At 41.0% G+C, this 25830-nt stretch overlaps 1 protein-coding gene across 1 annotated transcript; it reads left to right on the forward strand.

Annotated features, from left to right (window-relative positions):
• The first annotated feature begins 1061 nt into the window (after positions 1–1061).
• On the forward strand, positions 1062–24475 carry LOC120392826 (calcium-binding mitochondrial carrier protein SCaMC-1-like). Its single transcript, XM_039517514.1, has 10 exons — positions 1062–1085; positions 4619–4745; positions 5449–5536; positions 6515–6626; positions 8069–8227; positions 9266–9418; positions 13388–13495; positions 17422–17589; positions 19923–20073; positions 22105–24475. Exons 1-10 carry the CDS (start codon positions 1062–1064, stop codon positions 22281–22283), a joined length of 1269 nt encoding a protein of 422 aa, XP_039373448.1. The 3' UTR covers positions 22284–24475.
• The last annotated feature ends 1355 nt before the right edge of the window (positions 24476–25830 follow it).

The following is a 25830-nucleotide window of genomic DNA, read 5'->3' on the forward strand; positions in this document are numbered from 1 at the left end:
AGGGAGGGTCTTCTACTACAATGCGGCTTCCACCCTGGCCCATATGTAGCTTGCCTGTGTGCAGCAGTGGTCCCCCCACCCCTGATGGCACAGTGGCATGGACATGTTAGCCTGACTGGGACAAGGACCACAGTGGCTCTCCCAAGAAACCTGTACAAGCGCATTGCCCAAGTTCTGGATGAGACCTTTGAAGAGACCATTGATGTTGCGTTGCATGCGGGCCGGATAAAGCACAACAACCAATATGATTGCAAGCTGAATCATTTATTATTTACAATGCATCATATTATATAGGCTTTTCCATATTAGCAAACGTCAGACACACCAACATTACATTGCTGCTGATTGGTTCTTTGTCTGATACACACACTTTTACATGCATGGCCCTTTGCTTACTGGTTTCCCATTTCCCATGCAACTTATCTGATCCCAGTTAGGCCACCTGGCGTCTGTCTCCCACGGGCTAGCTCTCAACTTTCTCATAACAACTTTATCTAATTCCTCTATTCTTGTTGTCCTGCTGCTGTAACTTTCCACCAAGGCAGCATAGGGATGATGTAACCCTACACATTGAGGCCGATTACCGCGATGTGAGAGAGCACATCAATGCCCTATTCTGCATCTAGGCATACAGCCCTAACCCTCTTCGCCCCAAGAGCCTGCACCGAATACCTTCCTTCCCAAAATAAAAGTTGCTTACCGAACCTCCTCTGGTGTTTGTCCTTCCCCAAGCACCATCCGCCATGACTAGCCACCTTCCTCCTGGCTTGAGAGCAGCTCATGGCTGCATGCATCTAGGGATTCCGGGGTGTCTTCCTCCTCAGTACCCTCATTCCCACTTTCCTCCTCCTCCTCCTCCTGCCTTGTGGAACTGGGCTCTAAAATGTCCATGGTGGTCCTTGGAGTGGAGGTGGTGTCGCCCCCAAGTATTGCATCCAGCTCTTTGTAGGAACGGCAGGTCGCGGGGGCACCACCAGAGTGGCAGTTTGCCTTGCGAGCTTTGTGGTAGGCATTCTGCAGCTCCTGCACTGCAGTGCGTCCAGTCATGGCCCCTTTCCATTATGTCTCTTGATATCTGCCTGAAGGTACTGTAATTCCTATGGCTGGAGTGCAGCTGAAACTGGACAGCTTCCTCCTCCCAAACACTGATGAGGTCCAGCACCTCACCATTGCTCCATACTGGGGATCACCTGGTGCGTGGAGGCATGGTCACCTGGAAAGATGCACTGAGAGCACTCCATGCGTGGCTGAGCAAACAGGAAGGGGATTTTCAAAATTCCCAGAGAATTTAAAGGGTGGGGTCTGATGGTTGGTCACCTGAGGGCAGGGCAGTAGAGTTCAAAGTGATGACCAGAGTGGCTAGAACAGGCATTGTGGGACACTTCTAGAGGCCAATCAGAGCGCATTAAGAGATCAGGGCATCCACACTGGCTCTGCAGCGCTCCAGCGGGGTGCATCAAACGTTATTCCACTTGCTGAGGTGGATTACCAGGAGTGCTCCAGCCGTGGAGTCTGGGTGTTCTACATGCCTTGCCAGTGTGGATGCATCGTGAGTTAGGGTGCCGGGCTGCTTTAATGTGCTCTAACTCACAAGTGTAGCCATGCCCTCAGTAAGTTGTAACTGGTTACAGTGGAATGAGCACTTATTGCATATTGAGCGATCTTGTCTCCAGATCAAAGTAAGCAAATATGGATTCAGTAAAATGTCATAGTTCAGAATAGCCATACAAATTTGTACTGAGATTGATTACCTACCTATATAAGTGCCATAGGTATGCAAGGCATTTTATGACAAGGCTTGCATAAAATCCTGTGGTAATATAATTCATACAGCTAACACATCATTAGTACATGAGTGGGTGGCTAAGGTAAGTAGAATGGAACTGATGCGGAAGTTCTTGGGAGACCATTTTTGTTTTAGTGCACGTAAACCCTGATTTGCAATTACTTGAGTTATGTTAGGTTCTTGGTTCATTTGTTTTATAATCCCATCCTATTCAGGAGCAGGAGTGGCAATGGGGAGTGCCAGAGTGCAGACTAGCAATAAATTGGCAGAGATGTTGTATTTATACAATGAGCACATTTGGATGTAACTGGTTGTCTCAGATCCTAGCAAGCAATTCCTCCTGGCCACCCACTAGAGCCACTGTGAGAGGAATCCAAAGCCTCTGTGCTAGGGCTCTCCTGGGGTGTATTAAGCTTCTGGAGCCTCAGCAGGCTGCAGCACTGGCTCCTCCGTGGCTGCTATCACTCCTCAGAAATGGAGCTCCTCAGCCTACCTGTCCTAGGCCCCTAGGACTAGTGCTGGCCTCTGAGATACCCCAGTTACTCAAACACACACCTTTCCCAGAGCTCCACCCCAAAGGTGTGAAACTTCTGGTTATAATTTAACTCTTAGGGGCACACAGCAGTTGTCAAGCAGTCAACACACACAAACTATGCTCAGAGTCTAACAATAAAGTACAGGAGAGTACAGATTATACAAACCACAGACACTAAATGCATGTCTCCACCTCAGTTTCCTCACCACTCCAGGGCATTCTTTGGAGTTGGATCGTTGTCCCTTGGGGCCATCTGGGTGCAGGAAAGCAGGTAGGGCTCCCTTTCCTAATGAGGACGCTACATGCTGGGTGACCTCTTCCTCCTGGAGCCCTTTACTCAGCTTCTGACCCCTTCTTTCTCTTGCCTCATGCTTCCTCTTCTTGTGTGGCTCCTCTATTCCGGTGTGTTTCTTTATTTAACCCCTCTCGGTTACGGATCTCTCTTGTTCCACTGCTTCTACTACCCCCACTGTCTTTGGACGTGTTAAGCTAAAACTGGATTTCTAAAGCTTCAGCTACTTTATATCATGACCTTTGTGAGTTTCAGTACTATTGTTAACCTTAAGTATTTCCCACTTTCCCTGTATCTTCTACAGGCCCTGTCAGCAATAGTGGATCGACATACATATAGGCACTCATAATACAGCAGTTTTTCGTAATACAGCTTCACAATATCAAACTGAATTAATAAGTTGTACAGATATGGCCCTGATTCATCACACTTGTATGAAAATATTTAAACTAAAAACACATTCATTTATTTTTTTTTAGCAGAGATTTCAAATGTACCATGAGGCGCTTTGAAATATATTCTTCAGAATTCTGCTCTCAGATCAGTCTCTGATCCACCCAGTGCATCTCTAATTCTGTATCCTGTCTCATTAGGAACGCGACATGTGTCGGGAGAGTGGAATTTAGGCATTCATATCCATCTTGAAGTATGAGAGCAGAACTTCACCTTAAACTCTATACTCTAATCAGTGATTCTCAAACTTTATTAATTTACATCCTACCTTAAATTTTTTTTGTGCAGTTAACATCAAGCTCACGTACCACAGTTTGGAATCCCTGCTGTAAGAGATTAGCATGCTATAACTCTCCATTTTTGTCACTTCTTTAGACACAAGCAGGGCAAGGTGTTGAACGTAGACTAAATGCCTAGTAAGGGCTTGGCTACACTTGCAAGTTAGAGTGCATTAAAGCAGCCCCAGGTGCCCTAACTCCTGACCCATCCATACTGGCAAGGCACTTAGAGCGCCTGGACTCTGCAGTTGGAGCGCTCCTGGTAATCCACCTCCATGAGAAGCATAACGCTTGTTGCGCCTCGGCTGAAACGCCCAATGTGAGTGTGAACAAGGTGTTGCATTACTGTGCTTTGATCAGCCTCCAGAAACATCCCATAATCGCCTTAAGTCAAGTGGCCACTCTTGTCATTGTTTTGGAATCGGCTGTAGGAATGTGTATATGCCTATTCAAAGCTCCATTTCTGACAGCCAGCATGCTTATCTGCTCTGGGACAAAGCAAGCCATTGATGTGGAATGTTGCTTGCTGTGAGTGTGTGAGAGATTGGTGGGGGGAAGAGGGGTCTGAAGTTACAAGACAGTATGCTGACACACTCTCAACACCCCAAAACCCACGCTCTCCCCAACATACACACAACACACTCGCGGTCACACTCCACCCCACCCCCCGCATTTGAAAAGCATGTTGCAGCCACTTGAATGCTGGGATAGCTACCACAATGCACTGCTTTTTGTGGCGTTGCAAGAGCTGCTAATGTGGCCACGCCAGTGGGTTTCCAGCTGAGAGTGTAAACACTCGGCAGCGTTTTCCCTGCTGCGGTCTCCAAAGGCTGGTTTAACTCCCAGCACGCTACATCTGCAAGTGTAGCCATGCCCTAAGTAAGAACACAACCTGAATCCAGTTCATCCCTGTGTCAAACATGTATTTATATAGGCTGTATTTAACTCTTGGATAATTTCATAGGTAGAACTACATTTAAGAGTGTGTTTTATTTGTCTCAATATGTCTTATCATTGCTTCCTAATGACTGTCTTACATACAGTCATTTTAGTATAACATGGAAGTAGCAATACTTTCCTACCCAGCATGGGGTGTGTTGAGGTTCAATTGGGGGGGTCGGTTTTGGTGAGCGAGGAAAAGTGTTTCTTTCCCAAACTCTACCAATGTGAGATGCCGGTCACGGTTGATTGTGCAGATCTTAATATTACAAAGCACTTTTCTTTCATTCATTCTTTGATCAATAATATTTCCTTAATTATTTTTCTCTCAACAGAAAATTTTTAAAACTGGAGATTCTAACGAGGATGGGCAGCTGGACTTTGAAGAATTTATGCAGTACCTTAAAGACCATGAGAAAAAAATGAAACTGGCGTTTAAGAGTCTGGACAAAAACAATGATGGTATGTCTTTATTTTCACCTGACCTGGGGTTCAAAAACCTGTTTGAAAGAAAAATGTGTGATACCAATTTCTGAACTAGATTTCAGAATAATTCAGTATAAAATGGTTATTTCCCCAAAACATTCAAGGACCTAAATATATTGTGTATAATGTAAATATTGTATGTAATAAATGGAGATAAATTTTTTTTGTTGGAGTGTAAAGTTTGCTGAGATGGAACTTGTATTGCTAATAAGGAACTTGCATCCTCTCCAGTTAATTTCCATTGGAGTAGGAGCAGACTCGTAATTTTGATTGAGTATCCACATCATAGTCAAATGACTAATTATATAAGGATTATATTCTCCTCCAGTTAACAGCCTTCAAGATGGCAGACCTAAGGAATTTTGCTCTGCAGCTGGAGGAGCTGTGAGGAAGTCTCTTGTTAGAAAATATATTTTTCCCTCTTTGATAGAGGGAGACTGACTCATTAGGTGTTTGTGATGCACTTATGTATTACAAAGACTGAGCAGATATTATCCAATTATATCATTTAGGACTTCAGGGTAAAAGTGTATTAAGTGGTCTGGGCTGCTTTGTACTAAACGATAGTTTAAAGACTTCCCAAATTTTTAAGTAGAACAAAGATCATTATCATGTGAGTTTACATACCAAGATTTGAAGAAGCTTTTAACTTGTACATATTTTCTTTTAATGCTTTAAGGAAAAATTGAAGCGTCAGAGATTGTCCAGTCTCTCAAGATATTGAGTATAAATATTTCAGAACAACAGGCAGAAAAGATTCTAAAAAGGTCAGAAACTATTCTTATTTCTAGTCAGTGTTTGTGACTTTGTGTATTCTTCAAATGATTGTTCATAAACATGTTTACATAATTCCAAATCAGACATAAAAGGATAATTTTTAATCAAAGATAACTATTGATTAGCAAATAGTCTAATCAATAGACTATTGATAGTTTTTATTTTCATATTCATTTAAGACTGAATCTGAGTCATGCTAATATTTAGGTATCACACCTATCTGCATAACCAAAAATAGTTGGCCTCCAGTTTAACAATAAAAACATGCTCTATTTTCCTTTCTTAGAGTACTAAAGAGCCAGTCATACCCTTCCAAATGTGATAGTACACTTCTACTCCGATATAATGCTGTCCTCGGGAGCCAAAAAATCTTACCGCGTTTTAGGTGAAACCGCATTATATCAAACTTGCTTTGATCCGCTGGAGTGTGCAGCCCTGCCCCTCCGGAGCGTTGCTTTACCGTGTTATATCAGGTCGCCTTATATCGGGGCAGAGGTGTAGAATAGGAATTCTACTATACTAAGTATTTGAGTTCATAAAATTGAAAGATTCATAAATCGAACATCTCAAATTTACGGTAGGTATGGTGCTTAAGTTGTAGTATGGTGCACTGCATTGTTTTCTTGTCCTTCAAACAACTGCAGAGTGTGATTTCCAATGCATTGAAGGCATTGGAAATGTGAAGGGATGTCAATTTGTACTTCATTAACGTGACTTTTGTTATGTCCGCTTCCCCTTCCCCCATACCTCAGTTGGGAAAAATGGTTCGTTTTACTGGACAGTTATAAGATTGGTATCCACTGCTGTACGTGGATTTTCACACTCGTGTGAGGACTGGTTTGCATGGGTTCACAGGACTTTAAGCCTGAAAAAGTTTGCAGGTAGAGTAACCAGATATTTTATTTATTTTTACTATTTTCCAAACACAATTTAATATTTTGCATACTTTTGTTTTGTTTTAATTTCAGCATTGATGCTGATGGGACAATGACAGTGGACTGGAATGAATGGCGGGATCACTTTTTATTTAACCCAGCTACAGACATAGAGGAAATAATCCGTTATTGGAAACATTCTACTGTAAGTTCAGCTTGTATTTTAAAGGAGATCTATTTTATGTAGATATATTTGTGTGTGTGTGTGTGAGAGAGAGAGATTATCCTGCATCTTTGACTCCTCACCTGGATTCTGCTTCCAAATCCATCTCTGCCAGAACTAATTTTAGAACTTCAAGCCTTCTGAGAAGCTTTAGACAGCTGGTATAGTTTGTGTTTTTCCTCCCCAGATGTGGTGTTCTTATCCCATCTTCCTGCCCCAAGTATCCTTGTGTGAGTATGAGTGTTTAGTCCTGGATCAGTGAAAAGTCTAAGGTCCAGAATCTTGCTCCTCCCAGAAGAGCTTGCAGTCTAAATAAACAAGACGAAATGCTACAGAGTGTACTATCTCCATTTTACAGATGAGGGGGACTTGGGGCATTAAGAGTGGTAGCATCTAAAATTAAATTCAGCAACAGTATAAATATAACTCACTTTATTAAAGGAAAAAAATTAATCCTCCCACTCCCCAGCTACTTTGCAGTAATTGCTTTCTCTTATTGGAAAGATTTTTCACTCTCTCTTTTTAACAGCAAATGTAACTCATATGTGAAACTGTATTAATAGTATTAAATGGTGCAGTCCCTCTAATTTATTATTATTACATATTATATGATGAAAATGAAGGTATGCATTTAAGTTATTTACAAAAATCCATAGTCCCCTGTCACCTTTAGTAATGTTCGCTGTTGTTCAAGTTGAACAGTAAATATTTTAAACTAAACACCCATCTGGCAGGGAGATTTCAGACTTTCACAACTGAATGATAGTCACTAATGTCTCTTCAAAACATTCAGTAAAATTGTTGGTTGGAACAAGAAAAATCGTAATGGATTAGTGAAATGATTCATATAATTAGGTGCTATATTTATTTATAATAGAAAGCTATTTTTAAATGTGTGTGTCTGTAAAATACATGAATAAATTACCTTGAATTATTAATCTCTTGACAGCATCTTTAAGAGATTATCAAACTAATCCTTAAAGACTGCCTGGATGAAAGGTTAGTAGCATGTAAGCATTTTGGACTTGGACACTGTCTGGAAAGCTTTACTGAGCTTGACAAAATGTCTTCATTACAGCTGTGCTCAAGAAAGGAGTTTGTCATAATTTTTAATGATGATGGTGCTGTCTTTGAAATGGTGGGTTTTGGGTGGTGGTGGTCTAAATATATTTAAAGAGAAAAAAGGGTCACTTTTGATTTTTGTTGTATAGAATTGCTCTTACTGTAATTTCATTCCATTGTTATACATTTCAAGTATGTACATTACAGATTATTGATAGCTATTTTTATGTCTTTAATGTAACTTTTTATACATTGTCATTTCGTATGGTGCCTATTTGTAGTCAAGCCAGTGTCAGAACTATCAGTAAAATCACTAAATATGAAATATAGTTATTGCCGCTTTCTGCTTTGCATTGTGACAGGTGTTGGATATAGGCGATAGCTTGACTATCCCAGACGAATTCACAGAGGAAGAGAAAAAGTCTGGGCAATGGTGGAGACAGCTGTTATCAGGAGGAGTGGCTGGTGCCGTCTCTCGAACAGGTACAGCACCATTAGATCGCCTTAAAGTCATGATGCAGGTGAGTTGCAACACTTAAGCAATTTTAAATTCTGGTAAATCACTTTTCCCCTTTAGCATAATGTGGGCCATGTTGTGGCAGTTTTTTAGAGGAGTTCCAGCTGGCTGGGAGTGTTTGTAAATTAATAGCAGAATATAGCTTCTTACTTCTAGAGAGGCTCTCACTGTGCTTTTAAAACTGTTTCATAATTTGTTTTGACTTAGGTCCTAATCCTGCAAAGATAGACTACATTTAACTATTCTTGTGGGCATAATGGTATGCAGGATTAGGCCCTAATTTGTAGATGTCTTTTGCACCCTGATGCTTGCATGTTTGTTTTATGCATTTTGCTGCTTTTTTTAAAAAATTCAAATGCTGCATTTTTGTAATGAGACTTGCTTTGTGGTGTATTGTTGTACAGATATTATATTAAATACATTCCTGTTTGATAGCTGAAATGATTAATAAAAGACTGATACTGGAAAATACATCTACCCTATCAAAATCAGTTGTGCTGGTATAAACTACAACAGTGTATTAAGATCAGCAATACATTTCACACTTTTTACACACTTCCCATACATTTTTTCAAAATTACAGGATTTTAAACAGTAGCTTGCTTTATGTTTTCTGAGTCTGCCGCATAGAAAGTACTACTCAATCTAAAAAGCACATTATGTAGTGTTTCTATAGTATGCATTTTAAGGAATATATTGCATTTCTCTTGATAATGAGCATTTATATTCCCTTTTGAACCAGTAGCCAGTTTGGAAGAAATATCACAACTGCTATAAAAATGAAAGACTGGAATATTGTTACTATAGTGTTAGTTTTCAAGAAATACAACAGATAATGAATGGTGTGAAAACAGTCCTTAGTTTACAGTCATATTGCAGCATCTCAGATTGACTACAGGTATTCAATTATGAGACAAGTAATTATACTGTCTGTCTTCTAGGGGTTTTTGACTTAAGTATTTACTACAACATTATCCTTTGTTGCTTAAAAATGAGTCCTATATCCAATCTAAGCATTTCTTTTTCTTACTGTGGTTAATAGGTTCATGGTTCAAAGTCAAATAAAATGAATATATCAAGTGGCCTTAAGCAGATGGTGAAAGAAGGAGGCATCCGTTCCCTTTGGAGGGGAAATGGTGTGAATGTTATTAAAATTGCACCTGAAACAGCTATTAAGTTCTGGGCATATGAACAGGTAATGTGTTAAATCAAGGTGATGAACATTAATACTGAAAAACAAAGAATGCAAAGATGATGAAAATACATATATAATGGTTTTATTGATCAAATTTAAAATAGTCTCATGACTGGTTTATAAAATATGTGAGTAATGTGGATTATTACTGTTGTACTGTGAACAATGTAGGCAAGAAATCAAACTCGCATCATTTGAGTTTAAAGCTACTTACTTATCTATGTAACTTTTTATGGAGAGGTGCTCGAATGTTAAATACTTCAGTTTTGATTTCTAAATAGTAACCACATAAAAATTTAGCATGTTGTTTTAGCCTAACACATACCCATGTACAGGATTCCTTTTAAGTCAAATGTCATTGTGCTGCAGTAAGATGCCCTCAGCATGGATTTCAGAGTTATATTTACCTCTGAATCAGCTTTACACAACATATTAAAGGCCTAATCCTCCTTTGGAATAGAGATCTCCCTGCGATCACAGTTTTAGTTTGGAATTGTAGAACACCCAGTAACTGATCTTTGCTTTCTGATCTGTGAAGATGGCAGAGTCTTGCTAGGACCAGAAGTAAGAGCAAAGTAATGTACAATACATCAACACTCTTCTGTGCTGTAAACAAACAACCCCAAACCCAAAGCTATTTTAAAAAATTATCCTTTGTGTATAGGATATCTGATTTACAACTTCTGATGAGAGGTGGTAATTTGCCCTAATGTGCAGTTATTGCTTACATCCCTCAATACATTACTCCTTCCTCAGCTTAGCTTATCAGTAACTGATACAACTACTCAGGCAGAACAAAGACAAGACTGCAGTATTTGGCTGCCTATAGCAAGTGGTATGGTGCACATAAGGCCTAATTCTCCATTCCTTGAGTACCCATTCACTTAAGTTGGAGTTGTGGGTGTGCAAGGAATGCAGGGTTCTCTTCTGTTATAAAAGTGCAACCATATAGGTATTGAATGACCAAAAAAACAACATTTCTGCAGAGTTAGGGTTGCTTAGTGATATGTCGTCTCCTTGCAGAATGTTGAGTGAATCAAAACTGAAACTTCTGAAAACCAGGAAATGCGGAGTTAAGGCATCCAATCTTTAACTCTACCCTCCTTCAGCAGTTACCCAATTCATCCCATTAGCACATGTACTGCTCCTCCTCTCCATAATGCCCTCCTTTCCTAGATAAGTTCATGGCAGATAGTCTATCAATGGCTATTAGCCAGGATGGGCAGGTATGATGTCCCTAGCCTCTGTTTGCCAGAAGCTGGGAATGGGCGACAGGGGATGGATCACTTGATGATTACCTGTTCTGTTCATTCCCTCTGAAGTACCTGGCATTGACCACTGTCAGAAGACAGGATACTGAGCAAGATTGACCTTTGCTCTGACCCAGTATGGCCGTTCTTATGTTCTTAAGCATTCACATGTCTAATTCCCCCCCTCATATTTTGATTATATTCCCCACAAAATAAAACTGACACTCATGACTCTCAAATTGTAGCACTACAACCACTCAGTTCAAAATTCCTTTTTGTGTTCTATGGGTGCTTGTGATTAACTTATCCTTAGTTATGTTAATTGAAGGATGACTTTGCAGCAGTCAAACAGAATGAGCTCTGATTCATCCAGTGATTAGTAACTTTCAGTTTAACAGTACAGGGCAGCATAAGGAAACTTTTTTTAAGACGACCTGTAAACTGGGAACCTCTTTGTCAAGTGACCCCAAATTTGAATCCCTAGCTCTACCCTGTGCCCTCATGAGAGACACCAAATTTTCGAACCAATCCAACTAACCATTTGGATTTCAGACTACTTAGACTTGAGCTTTAAAGCATATAAAATGGTGGGAATGAAAATTCTCTAGCTGCTTTTCTGTATTGGTACATGTGCATTGTAAAAACGTACAGTAATTCCTCACTTTAAGTCATCCCAGTTGTTTCATTGTTACGTTGCTGATCAGTTAGAGAACATGCTCATTTAAAGTTGTGCAATGCTCCCTTATAACGTTGTTTGGCAGCTGCCTGCTTCGTCCAGTGCTTGCAGGAAGAGCAGCCCATTGCAGCTAGCTGGTGGGGGCTTGGAACCAGGGTGGACCGGCAGCCCCCCTATCAGCTCCCCATTCACCTAAGTTCCCTGTGCGGTAGCTACCCAGCAGGCTATCAATTGCCGGGCAGTTCAGCTGTCCCTCCCCCAACTTCCATGTGCTGCTCCTGCCCTCTGCCTTGGAGCTGCTTCCCGGAGCTTCCTGCTTGCTGTGCAGGGTGGGGGGGAGAAGAGGGGGACTAATGTCAGGGTGTCCCCCTCGCCCCTGCTCCTGCACCCTTCTTACCCCATCTCCATAGAGCAGGAGGACACATGACAGGGCTCAGGATGGAGGGAGCTTGCCAGCATAAGCTGCTGTCTCAACTTGCTGATCTACTTAAGAAGGCAATGTACTTAGGGTAGGTCCATACTTACCGCACGGGTCGACGCGGTGAGTTCGACTTCTCGGAGTTCGAACTATCATGTCTAATCAAGATGCGATAGTTCAAACTCCCCACGCGCTCCGGTCGACTCCGGAACTCCACCACTGCGAACGGCGGTGGCGGAGTCGACCTTGGAGCCGTGGAGTTCGACCCCGCCGCGTCTGGACGGGTAAGTCAGTCGAACTAAGGTAGTTCGACTTCAGCTACACTATTCGCGTAGCTGAAGTCACGTACCTTAGTTCGACCCCCCCCCCCAGTGTAGACCAGGCCTTAGAGTGAGGTCAGCGTACTTAAAGGGGCAATGCGCATCTCTCTCTCACATGGTGTGTCTCTCTCTCTCTCTCTCTGCCATGCTGCCTCCATTCGTGCTGCCTTGTAGAGTACGAGGCCACATTAACAACAATGGGTTAACCCTCAGCCGATTGCTAATTCATCATTTAGCAGTAAGGCATTCCCTGGGAAATAGCCCATCCTGTGATTTCACCACCTTAACCAAGTTTCACAATCATCATCGCTGTGTACCAGGATTAAATTGTTTGTTTAAAACTTATACTCTGTGTGTGCGTGTGTGTGTGTATTTGGTTGTCATGGTAATAGAATCTTGTGTTGCTATTAGGGGATAGCCCAGCCAGTTTTGGCTGGCTGTTGGTTAGTTCTGTGGTGGCAATAAATGGCTGCTTCAAGGTTCACAGCTCTCTGTGTCTCCAGTGATTTCTTCCTAAAACTGTTGCCCCCCAAGGATATAATATGTGTGTGTATGTGTGTATGTATATATTAAAAAAAAATTACCTGGAACCTAAACCCCCCTATTTACATTAATTCTTATGGGGAAATTGGTTTTGCTTCAAGTCGCATTTTTCAGGAACCTAACTACAAAGTTAAGTGAGGAGTTACTGTACATTTTCTTAAACACTATTCTCAGTTTGGGTCCCTCAAAGATTGTGTGCAAAGCACTGCCTTGGATAAAATTTGAGAGATCTAGACTATTTTGACCCTCATCATATCAATAGCTTGATCTCTAGATTCCCCTCCCCCCTGCAACCTTTATTTAAAAAAAGAAAGTTTTTTCTAAGGCTTATATGTCCAGGACCCCTGGCACAAATGATTCTAAATTTGGGTCACTAATCCTACCCTGTACCCTCCTGAGGCATACCAAATTACAAAGACTAACCAACTCAATTTTAGGGGATTTAGAAAGGTTGGTCTTTAAACCAATGTCTTGGGGCAACCTTAACTATAGTGGTGTTCCCATGCCATTATAGTATGGGCAGAATTGATCCCACTCAGTGGGACCAAACGTAAAGGACTTTCACAGGCTGGAAGATCTATGTTTTTATAAAGCATTACACAAAGAATTGGAATGTAAATATTTTTAAGTTGTGTTAATTGGACATCTATGATGCAAACTTTGTGGGAAAACCTCTTGTCATATTTCTGCTTCTGCTGGTGGATTCTACCTGCCTCAGAAAGATGTATGATATATTTGTCTTTATGTATTTTACCTACACAGTATAAGAAGATATTTGCTAATGAAGATGGAAAGATAGGGACTGTTGAAAGATTTGTATCTGGTTCTTTGGCTGGGGCAACAGCACAAACCTCTATTTATCCCATGGAGGTAAGCAAGAGAGGACCGGGCTCCCACTGAAGTCAGTGCCAAAAATCCTATTGACTTCACCAAGAGCAAGATAAGGCTTTTTTGTGGAAACATTACAGGAGTTCTGCCTACATCACGACTTTCACTTGAATTCTGTAGGTTTACTCCTTCAGAATCACACCATAATGCTACTTGACACTTTCTGGAATACAACATGAGATGTTCTATACTTAGATTTTCTGGTGTTTAGTGTTATGTGGGGTTTTGCTATTTTCTGAGTTTTATTTTATTTAAATTGCCTCATTTAAAAAAACAAACAAACCAAACCACCATGTGCATATGTGTTGGGGGTTGTGTTGTTTGTCTCTGAAAATGTTAGAAATTGGATTGTCACAAATTGCATGCTAAGTCTCCAAGTCTGGAAAGCATCTTTGTTCAGCAGAACAGTTCAGTGTGTATTTAAGTCTCATGAAGTAAAAGACGTAAGCATATGCTTAATGTTAAGTATGTGCTTAAATACTTTCCTGAATGTGGCCCTGCCACTGGGACTGGCCCTCTGAAGGCCAAGCATCTAGCCTGACAGGCTAAGGCAAACGAGCCAATCCAGATCCACCTGTGGATAGTTAATTGGATAAGCAGCTGTGTGGTAATTAATTAATAAAATAAAGGAACACTTGCTTTATAAATGGTTCTGAGGGTCAGGCAGGAGACCAGAACATAGAGAGGAAGCTCTTGGGAAGAGAGCTCTTCAGAGGAGCTGGGTAGGAAGCTACGCCCAGAGGTAGCAGAGGCTCCTGGAGAGAGGAACAGTCCCCGAAACATAAAGAGAGACAGCTCCAGAGGGGAGAGACTACAAAGCTCTTGAGGCAGGGAGGCCTGGGAGATCCCCTGTGATCTCAGGGTAGAGACTGCACAGCTCCAGGCAAAGGAGAAGCCTGGGAACTTAGGGAAGGAGAAGGCTTGTTTACACACTGTTTGGCTGTTGATTAAATAAACAAAATCCCTGAAGGGGCATTGTTCACTGTATATAAGCATAATTCAACTTATTGGTGTCAAGTATTGGGGTAGCCGTGTAGTCTGTATCTACAAAAACAACAAGGAGTCCGGTGGCACCTTAAAGACTAACAGATTTATTTGGGCATAAGCCCGCATCTCGAATACTGTGTACAGATGTGGTTTCCTCACCTCAAAAAAGATATTCTAGCACTAGAAAAGGTTCAGAAAAGAGCAACTAAAATGATTAGGGGTTTAGAGAAGGTCCCATATGAGGAAAGATTAAAGAGGCTAGGACTCTTCAGTTTGGAAAAGAGAAGACTAAGGGGGGACATGATAGAGGTATATAAAATCATGAGTGATGTTGAGAAAGTGGATAAGGAAAAGTTATTTACTTATTCACATAATACAAGAACTAGGGGTCACCAAATGAAATTAATAGGCAGCAGGTTTAAAACAAATAAAGGAAGTTCTTCTTCACGCGCACAGTCAACTTGTGGAACTCCTTACCTGAGGAGGTTGTGAAGGCTAGGACTATAACAATGTTTAAAAGGGGACTGGATAAATTCATGGTGGCTAAGTCCATAAATGGCTATTAGCCAGGATGGGTAAGAATGGTGTCCCTAGCCTCTGTTCGTCAGAGGATGGAGATGGATGGCAGGAGAGAGATCATTTGATCATTGCCTGTTAGGTTCACTCCCTCAGGGGCACCTGGCATTGGCCACTGTCGGTAGACAGATACTGGGCTAGATGGACCTTTGGTCTGACCCGGTACGGCCTTTCTTATGTTCTTATGTATGTTCTTAAGCATGCATCTGAAGAAGTGAGGTTTTTTACCCACAAAAGCTTATGCCCAAATCTGTTAGTCTTTAAGGTGCCACCGGACTCCTTGTTGTTCAACTTATTGAAAACCTGCTGGGGGAACTGAAGCAGAAATTTTACTGCAGTTCTACATCAGACCACCAGGGGGCACTCCTTTGAGTCCCTGCCATTACAGGGCCCAAGTCCCTGGCATGGGGTGAGGAGGCCTTGCCTGCAACAGAACCAATACAGGTCTGGTGTGCAAAGTTGGGGTTAGATTTAGGTAGCTTGTGCAGATGAAGTTAAGCTACCTCTGTTGGTTTTCCTTGCACTATGGGCAGAGTGGGCAGATCCATCTGCTCCTCTGTGGAGTCGCTGCTGCTATTCCTCCACACAACAGGTAGCGGCTTTCAGAATGGTATTGCAGCAATTTTTCCAGCCTCAAGAATAGAATAATAGCTCCAGAGTGGCTATTTTTCATTCTGCAGCCTGGGTAGAAAATCCGTTTCCTCTGCCTGAAAGATGAATGACTCTAGTATCACACAGCAGAGTTGCCCAAGCTGTGTGCTGGGACTAGGATTTAGGTCTGTTCAAGCATTGCAGCAAGATTTTAAACTGATATAAAATGTATCCGAGGGGTAGCCGTGTTAGTCTGGATCTGTAAAAGCAGCAAAGAGTCTTATGGCACCTTATAGACTAACAGACGTTTTGGAGCATTATGCTCCAAAACGTCTGTTAGTCTATAAGGTGCCACAAGACTCTTTGCTGCTGATATAAAATGGTGACTCACCCTGAACTCTTTCTGATAAGGAGTGTCTCTCTGTGGGGATAAAAAAAACAATGGCATTCTACATAAACTGTGGTAGAATTTTTTGTTTTTAGTTGGGTCATTATTGTCCTTAAAAAAATCAAGTCACAGCTGGCTTCTAAGCACATAGAATAAAGCAACCAAATGTTACAATGTTGGTCATTTTATATTCAAGTGGTGAACTACACAAGAATGAGTGTGGAGGTATGTAGGCCCTGTTCTACAATAAGGCCTGGTCTATACTTAAAATTTAGATTGACGTAGCTACATTGCTCAGGGGTGTGAGTTTTTCACACCCCTGAATGCCATAGTGATGCTGACCTAACCCTGCTGTAGATGTGGCTAGGTCAGTGGAAACCTTCTTCCATTGACATAGGTACTGGTGCTCAGAGAGGTGGATTACTTACAATGACAGAAAAACCCTTCCATCGCTGTAGGAAGCGTCTGCACTATGGCACTGCAGTGGTATACTACAGGTCTGTACCTGTGGTACTATAGCACCTAGAGCAGAGAAAAGCCCTAAGATATTCCCATCTTCCCAACCGTGCCATATTATTGCAGTAAAGCTGGTTTCTATGGTGTTCCTGGCCAAGATTGGATGCTGATGTGTCAGACATCACATATGAGCCATCTCTTACGAGACTTCCAAGCAGGCCAAATTCCTGCTCAGGGAAATCCCTTGGCAGTTTCATTTGAACATGGTGTTCTTCACTCCCTATCTTGCAATGCTGGTGTAAAGTCACAGGCGCTGTTAAACAGCTGTTGTGTTGCATTTCAGTAGTGAGTGAAGTGATCCCTGTATATCCCTTAATTATCTCATAAGGGTGTCATGAGTCTTTTTTTAATGTTTTCAATATGATTTGCAATCCTCAGTTGAAAAGCTTGATCCAGTGAAGCCTTAGAAGGAATTAGTTCATGTTCCTGCACAGTCTCTGCTTTCTAAATGCTAATTTCGCTAAGCAACAGCCCTAATTAGAGGCTCTAGATATCTTGTAATTTGTTTTTTAAAAAATTGTCTCTTGAACATAAGAAGGGGAAAAAAGGCAAATCACAACTTTCATCTTATTCTGATTTTGACTAAAAAAGTACACCCTGTTCCTTCACAACCATGAGCTTGTTAGGTGGGCTATTCCTCTCACAAATGATAAAACCTTGAGAAAACTAGTGCTAACCAAACCTTAACTCTAGTTGTTACAAAGGAGATTTTAAGCAGCAAATGCAAAGAGGTTCACTTTTTGGAAATAGAAACTTATGAGTATGCAAAGATTTGTTGTGCCAGGTTACCTATATGTAAGCTGTCTCGTGACCTGTCAAATAATTAATTCTATGTTTCTTCTACCTTCAGGTCTTAAAGACCAGACTGGCTGTGGGTAAAACAGGCCAATACTCTGGGATGTTTGACTGTGCTAAGAAGATTTTTAAAAGAGAAGGGTTGAAAGCCTTTTACAAAGGTTATGTACCCAACATTCTGGGCATAATTCCTTATGCTGGTATAGACCTGGCTGTCTATGAGGTCAGTTTACTTACTTGATGCATGTATTATTTCTTTAGACACACACAAATGTGAACTGCCCTCCTGTTACCCTCTTAAAATATGTATCATTCACTCACATCTGTAACTTACTTGTAGTTACACTTATTTGTGGATTCAAAAATATCCGCTGTAGTATGCTCAGGGCCAGTTTTTCACATATTTGTCCTTACTGTGTTACAGTATTGCCAACCCCATGATTCAAAAATCATGAGTCAGACCCACCAAAATCATGAGATTCCCCCAGAATCATGTGGGTTTTTTGTTTGTTTGTTTTTTCATTTATATTGTGGTTTTGGTCTGTCTGGATTTAGATGATTTTGGCTCCCACTGTGGGAGCTCTCACCCCAAGGGATTCTTTACCTCTTCTCTCAGGCCTGTGGGGAGTCAGCTGCAGTGGAGTCTCCTCCTCCTTCCCAGGCCTGGTGTTGCAAGGAGGAGATGGGAAGGAGAGGAGCAGAGGAGCGATGCCAGTGCTCACGGGAAGGAAACTGGGGAGGAGAGAGCAGAACTATCCTGAGCTGCTGAACCTTTTTGTGCCCCCCTCCCCTCCTGTGAGAACCACTTTGGCTGCTGATGGGGGGAGGGGGGCGGGAGAGAGAGCTCTGCCTGCTTCCTGCAGCAGCCCTGAATGGCTGCCCTTCCCAGGAGGCAGGTGAGTGGAGAAGGCAGCCAATCAGGGGGTGAGGGGCTTCTCCCAGGCAGGCCTGAATTATCTATTTTGTATCTATCTGTTTTCTTTCTGAAAGAAAATGTATTACTCTTTGGAGCAGGGGACATCTTTCTGTTCTGTATTTGTACAGTGCCTAACACAGTGGGGTCCGGGTCCGTGCCTAGGGCTCCTAGGTACTTTGGTAATACAAATAATAAATATTGCTACTACTACAGGGAGATAAAGTGGCAGGATCAGACCCTTACACAAGTAGGTGATCCTTTCATAGTCAACCTCTTTTCCCCTGTAACATCCAACGGCATTGCTGGCATGAGTAAGTGTTGCAGGATCTGGAAGTGGATTTCGGTAGGTTTAAACCAGAACATTAGACAGCTGGTTGTTGCAATGCAATGTACTCATATCTTTCTTTTTGAGCACATCCCTTCTACAACAAACTTAAACCCTAAACACCTGATGGCTATTGTATGTTATGTAGCCCTATGGCTATCATACAGTTGAACATATGTAATTATTCCCTCTCATTATGACTGGATTATATTAATGTGACTATATCAGAAATGTGCTTCACACTGAGGGGCTGTCTACACACAAAATGAATCTGATATATATTCGGGTGTGAGTTCAAAGTGGATTAACTATTCTTGATTAACTTCATGTGTGGATGCTATTATTCTAGAATAAGAGTGCTTTATTACAAATTATCTTAATCTACTTTGGGAGTGGATTAAACTAATTCAGAATAAGAACATCCATACATAAATTTAATCAGAAATAGATATTTCAGAATAATTTGATGTGTAGACAAGCCCTGGGAACATGTTTCACCAATGGCTCATTTTGTAGCACTGGCTACCAATTAGCTTCTGGGTATGGTTTAAAGTGTTGATTTTTGTCCTATAAAGGCCTAAATAGGACCCCTAAGACTGACCAGGACTAGCTAACATGTTTTTAAATATCCACTCTCTTTGCCTACACTGGGTGCTAAGGGGTCTCTAAAAATATGTTAATTAACACAGATTAGCTAACACATAGTATACTTTTTAAAGACTCATTTTCCCAGTCTAGACCAGCAGCAGAAGTGCTTGAGCTGAAGGCCCAAGTTTAAAGCAGTGGTGAGACTTGATGGCATTTTCTATAAGGGATCTTCTATTGTGGTACTCATTTTCCCACCTGCACTTGGTCTGAAATACCTCTGTCAGCCTTCTGTGCACAGTCTGTCTCATGTAACTGGAGTATAGGCACTTAATTCTGAGAAATGTGCCTCATAATAAAACTTGAAAAGGCAATTTAATATTTTTATCTATCACATTTTTAACTTTTAATTTGTGGTGCTTGTGGATCTATAAGGCTTGATCCTCCACTTGCTGAGTGCTGTGGCTCTTAAGCATGCACTTACTTTAAGCATCTAAATAATACCACTGAAGTCACTGGGCTTACTTATATACATATAAAGTTAAGCATATGCTTAAGTGCTTGTTGGATTGAGGCAGAGCACTCAACACCTTGGAGGATTGAGCCCATGAATGCATTTGTAATATTTTTATGGAGGCAAAGGAGCACCTTAATATTGTTGTTAGCTGCTTAACTATCTAGTATAAACTTTTATATACGGCATTCAAATCCATTTATGTTTTCCTGGCAGGCTTTGAAGACTGCTTGGCTAGATCGTTATGCATCAGACACTGCTAACCCTGGTGTCTTTGTGTTGCTCGGATGTGGTACTGTCTCCAGCACCTGTGGTCAGTTAGCCAGCTACCCTCTTGCTCTCATCAGAACTCGCATGCAGGCTCAAGGTGAGAATTGAGATTTGGGAAGAATATCTTTTAAAGGTATTTATAATTTGGAGAATAATCCCTACTTAGTATGCCTGTTTTTAAGGTGTCTAATACCATACTGACCTTGCCCATCTAAACTTTTGATTGGCTTCGTTAGTGCTTGACACAACCTTCATGTTACAGATTCCAGCTCTGTGTGTGTTAATATTTATATTTTATAGATTTGTGTCATTCACCTTATGTATTTTAACCCATTTATGGAGCTCCTATCATAATCTATATAAAGATCATATTGTAAAATTAAAGGACAAAACTGAAGTAGAAAAAAAGAAACAAACAAACAAACACCAGAGCAAATGCATGGCCAGAGGAGACCAAGGAATGTGGTGTAGAGGAAAGCTCTGTGACCCTCAAGGAAAATACGTCCACCACTAACAAAGGGTCACTGACCAGCTGTTAAAAGAACAGGAGTACTTATGGTACCTTAGAGACTAACAAATTTATCTGATCATAAGCTTCATGGGCTACAGCCCACTTCATCGGATGCATAGAATGGAACATATAGTAAGGAGATATAGATATACATACAGAGAACATGAAAAGGTGGGAGTTGTCATACCACTCTAAGAGGCTAGTTAATTAAGAGAATTTTTTTTTGTAGTGATAATCAAGACAGCCCATTACAGAGTTTGACAAGAGGTGTGAAAATACACCTCTACCCCAATATAACATGGTTCTCTGGAGCCAAAAAATCTCACCGCATTATAGGTGAAACCGCATTATATCCAAAGGTGAAAGTAAGCCGGTATGGTCAGGTATGGCGTACCAGCAAGAGCTGGTATGCCGTGCCGAACTGGACCAGCTTCCCTGGCGGTGATTTAAAGGGCCTGGTGTTTTGGGGCATTGCTGGCACATGATGGCATATATCACATTGGTAGATGTGCAGGTGAACGAGCCCCTGATGGCATGGCTGTTGTGATTAGGTCCTATGATGATCACATTGTGATTAGGACCTGATCACATCAACCACGCCATCAGGGGCTCGTTCACCTGCACATCTGCCAATGTGATAGGTATGCCATGTGCCAGCAATGCTCCTCTGTCATGTAAATTGGCCAAACCGGACAGTCTCTATGCAAAAGAATAAATGGACACAAATCTGGTATCAGGAATCATAACATTCAAAAACCAGCAGGAGAACACTTCAACCTCTCTGGCCACTCAGTAACAGACTTAAAGGTGGCAATTTTGCAACAGAAAAGCTTCAAAAACAGACTCCAACGAGAAACTGTTGAACTTGAATTAATATGCAAATTAGACACCATCAAGTTAGGCTTGAATAGGGACTGGGAATGGCTGAGCCATTACACACATTGAATCTATTTCCCCATGTTAAGTATTCTCACACCTCTTGTAACTGTCTGTAATGGGCTATCTTGATTATCACTACAAAAATTTTTGCTCTTAATTAATTAGCCTCTTAGAGTTGGTAGGACAACTCCCACCTTTTCATGTTCTCCTTACTATATGTTCCAGTCTATGCATCCGATGAAGTGGGCTGTAGCCCACGAAAGCTTAGCTCAAATAAATTTGTTAGTCTCTAAGGTGCCACAGGTACTCCTGTTCTTTTTGCGGATGCAGACTAACACGGCTGCTACTCTGTTACCAACTGTTGCAAATAGGTGAGAAGAAAGGTAGTAGAAACTGCATGGAAGAGCGAGGTCTCAAACAGGAGAGGATAGATCAACAGGACAAATAGAACTTCCAGCATGTTGTTAAGGCAACCAGCAAGGTATTCTTGTGGACCTTTCATGGGAGGGAGTTCCAAGGTACAGGTCTGCAGCTGAAAGAGACTTGCCCCAAACTTAACAACTGAGAGCAGACCTTGCTGTGCTAGGAAATAGTGTTGAGAAGACTCTGTACCAAAGTCCGTAGGGTTAGAGGTGATAAGTTGTGCATCTATATAGTGAGGAGCTTTATATGATTAGAACATTAACATCACTAGAACTGCTGAATGATGGAGATTGCTATCTTCCTTTTCTTTTCTAGCCCTGTTGGAAGGAGCCCCACAGCTAAACATGGTTGGACTCTTTCAAAGGATAATTGCTAACGAAGGAATCCTAGGACTTTATAGGGGCATAGGCCCAAACTTCATGAAAGTGCTTCCAGCTGTCAGCATCAGCTATGTGGTTTATGAAAAAATGAAGCAAAATTTGGGAATAGCATGAAAAGAAGGAAAAAGCTGATAAGCCTCTAGCCTTCTCAGGAATATTCAAACCAAAAGGATTTCTCAAATAACTGGTTTGTTCTTGTTTATAATTGGAGAACAGATCACTGTGCAAAGAAGCTGTGGCTTTGTTTTTCCCCCAAGTTGGAAGGAACTGCCTTAGTTTCTAACCCCCAATCCCAAACTGCTATCAATATAGTATGGATTTTAAAAATAAAAAACCAACAGCATCTTTAAATCAGCTACACATTAAAAGACTATCAGGAAACCACCTATGGTTTAGCTCTTGGCTTTAATTTTTTTTTGTAATTACTGCTCTCTTAAATATGCATTTGACTGGGGTGAAGCCACATTTGGGTGAAGTGTATACTGCATTGGTATTAAAACCAATACCAAATCAAAATAGATTTGTCATACCATCTTATACTCAAGCAACTCACAAATATCCTTTTGTACTTACCATCTGTAAAGGCAATATTGCTTATTTTATCAGTTTATCAAAAAAGTCATTGCCTTGGAGGCAGGTAAGAATAGAAAACCACATTAAACTTTGTCTCCTGTTGATAGCTTTTCTTTCAGGATGACAAAGTGTTTGGCTTTTATTCCTTTATTTTTCCTCTAAAGAAATGAAAGTGCAAGGGGATGTTTTTCTATGGCATCAGAATACCTCAAGCTGAATTAAATTCTACATTTTTATGGTACAGTCACAATGACCTTCATAGCTCATTTCACTGGGCTGCTTTCCACTTAATTTATAAATGCTGGCAGCATTAGCCAAGACTGCCTTGGTTCTTGATGCAAGTTTTATAGTATCATAATAGTTAGCAACAGTAAAGAACTACTGGATCACTAACCTCACTGCAAGCGCAGGTTATACTTCCAGGATAAAGGAAATAGAGTATCTAATATGAAATTGATGCTGGCTGTATCAATTGGAGTGCACCAAAACAAGCAAGTTAGTAAAGATCACAGGGCTGATTATTGGGAGGCTTTTGAATGATTTTTCTCAGTGGGGTTTGGAATGCTGTCATCCTCCTCCTGGAGTCTGAGGACTCATTTGTTTCCCATTCAGAATGGTTGCAGTTCACCAGCATCCTTCTAGTTGATAATACTGGAGGGGGAGTTGCTGTTGAACCGTGTGAGGCACTCTCTCTCTCCACCTACCAAACCTGAAGGTGTGAGAGCACGGGCTTAGGGAGTCAGACTGGGACCAGAAAATGAGACTAGGTTGCTGAATGACTGGGTAGGATGCCACAATCAGACCATTAAAGTGGCCCTTGGTTTTTATATTAATTAGGAAAATTACAAACAAAGCACTCAAAGAGCCCAAGAACTCATTTTGATAAGCTATTATTTCACAGTTTCTCCCATATATATGGGACGGATATTTTAATGTACAGACACTTTGTAAATGGCTTCCCCACTAAGCTTCCCCACTTTTACAGATCCAGACTAACACGGCTACCCCTCTGATACTTCCCCACTAAGGTATATTTCAGTTGCTTTCTGGCCTGAACACTGGCACAAAATAACTGTTTTTGTAGTGTTAATTTGCACTAATTCCATGTGGATGGAAAGAACAGATAGAATTTGGCCTTTTATGTAAGACACACACACACGGTGTAACCATATTTCATTCTTGGTTTTATAAATCCTGAGAGTTAATCTGGTGATATTATAAAATGGCAGCTTTTTCTGGCTTTACCTTTATGTTAACCTGCCCTCTAGTTTATGCACTTCTTTTAAAAGCCAGAGTCTGTCGCTCTACAGAAGGTATTATGGTGCTTATGTACAATGTCTTTATGATCTGATTGTCCATGTTCTTTTGTCTTTGCCAATCTCTTTGTACCTACATATAATTCATGGGATCCAGTTTTGTTTCTCAATTATCCTTTTGACTGTAACAGTTATATTCTTTATGCAACGCAAAGATGACCTAAGCAGCGCCTGTTGTGTAGCAGAGTCAGTCCATTTTGTTAATATTGTGTAAGTGCCGTTATGAGTGTTCAGTTGTGGTGGGGACACTTTCAACTGTCGAAGAGCATGAGACTATTTGAGTTTTAACTTTTCACCACGTGCCTCTAATGGGCTGTGTTCAGATTATGTATTCTTAGTCTGTGTACTGAAAAAAGCTGATGATCACTTATATAGATCTGTAAAACTACCAGTTTATAATAAATGTTTGTTTCCTAATCTGTCTGGGATGTATTATATTATTCATGGTTTGGAAAACAGATGCCCAAAAGTGACAATTCCCTTAACTCCAGTACTGTATGTGTGCTTTAATGTCAAATGAAAGACAAAGCAGCTCTAGCCAGAAATTAGTACTGAAATCGGTGTACCCTGTACCCATTACAATGGTATTTGAACACCTATTTTAGCATTTAAAGGCTGTGTCCTGGCTACATTACAGAATCAACTGTCAGAGGTCCCAGCTGAAGTATTAACACTGTTCTATCTTGCAGTGTAGATGGGAACAAGCAAAGTCTCCAAAGTCTTGATCCTTAGCACAGTTCAAGGGACACTCAAACCATGATTTGGTATGGTGTACTTGGCAAGATGGAAGAGCATTTTATCTGTCCAAGGACAGCCATGTTTGTAAGAGTGACTTAACATAGCTGAACCTTCTTGTATACGTAGTGCTTATCCATCTTTAATTTAAAGCTAGCTTAGAAAGCGAAGCATACAGCCTTTTCAGAACAACTGGCTTCATTTTCGCTGTACGTTTAATGGTTTGTTTGCCCAGCTAAGCATGGAGTGAATGGACAGCATAAAGAATTCCTTTTGATGCTGCAGTCTTTCACATCACTCTACTCCTTCTAAAGGTTGAAATTCTATGGGAAGAAGCCTCCCAAAATGTGAATGTCATTCAATACCTAAAGTACTGAACATCGTACATAACTAAACAGAGATTCTGTACAATTACCCTCTTAACCTGGTGAGTTAAGAGCTGTGTATGATTCCTGACAGAACAAACATGTCTGCTGTTCAGTTCTTTATTCAGAGAAGCTAAGAATGTGCATGCGCAGAACTGTTATTGGAAAGACTTAGCCCTAAATGTAGAAAAGGAAAAAAAAATCTAGTGCCACCTGCCTTCTGTTGTGTTTAGAGGTAATGGCAAGAAACTTACAGCACAGTTTCTGTACTGAGACAGTCCTGCTAGCTCCTGTGAAATTGGATATTAATTGAGAAGGTAGTTGTGCGTAGGGATGAGTGTTGGAAGATGTATAAATCATGTTGTCTGAGTCAGTATTTTGTGTGTGTGTGTAAAACCCCCCTAGTACTAGAACATTGTTTTTCTTTAAATCTGCTACCCTGAGAGGATGAGTTCTACAATCTTCTCACTGGTATCTGGTCCTGATAAGATATTCTCAGATATACTACAGCTATCGTAATTAAGAAAACACGACTGCTCTGATGATTGGTTTTGAGATAGCAGTGTTCCACAATGCAAACAGTGCCATATTAGGTACAAAAAAACCCCAAACCCACATTAAGAATATTAAGATAGGCAATGAGGATGTGGAAGAGAGAAGACTGGGATGGGA

This window comes from Mauremys reevesii, unplaced genomic scaffold (assembly GCF_016161935.1).
Source record: "Mauremys reevesii isolate NIE-2019 unplaced genomic scaffold, ASM1616193v1 Contig118, whole genome shotgun sequence".
In the NCBI taxonomy this organism is placed as follows: Eukaryota; Metazoa; Chordata; order Testudines; family Geoemydidae; genus Mauremys; species Mauremys reevesii.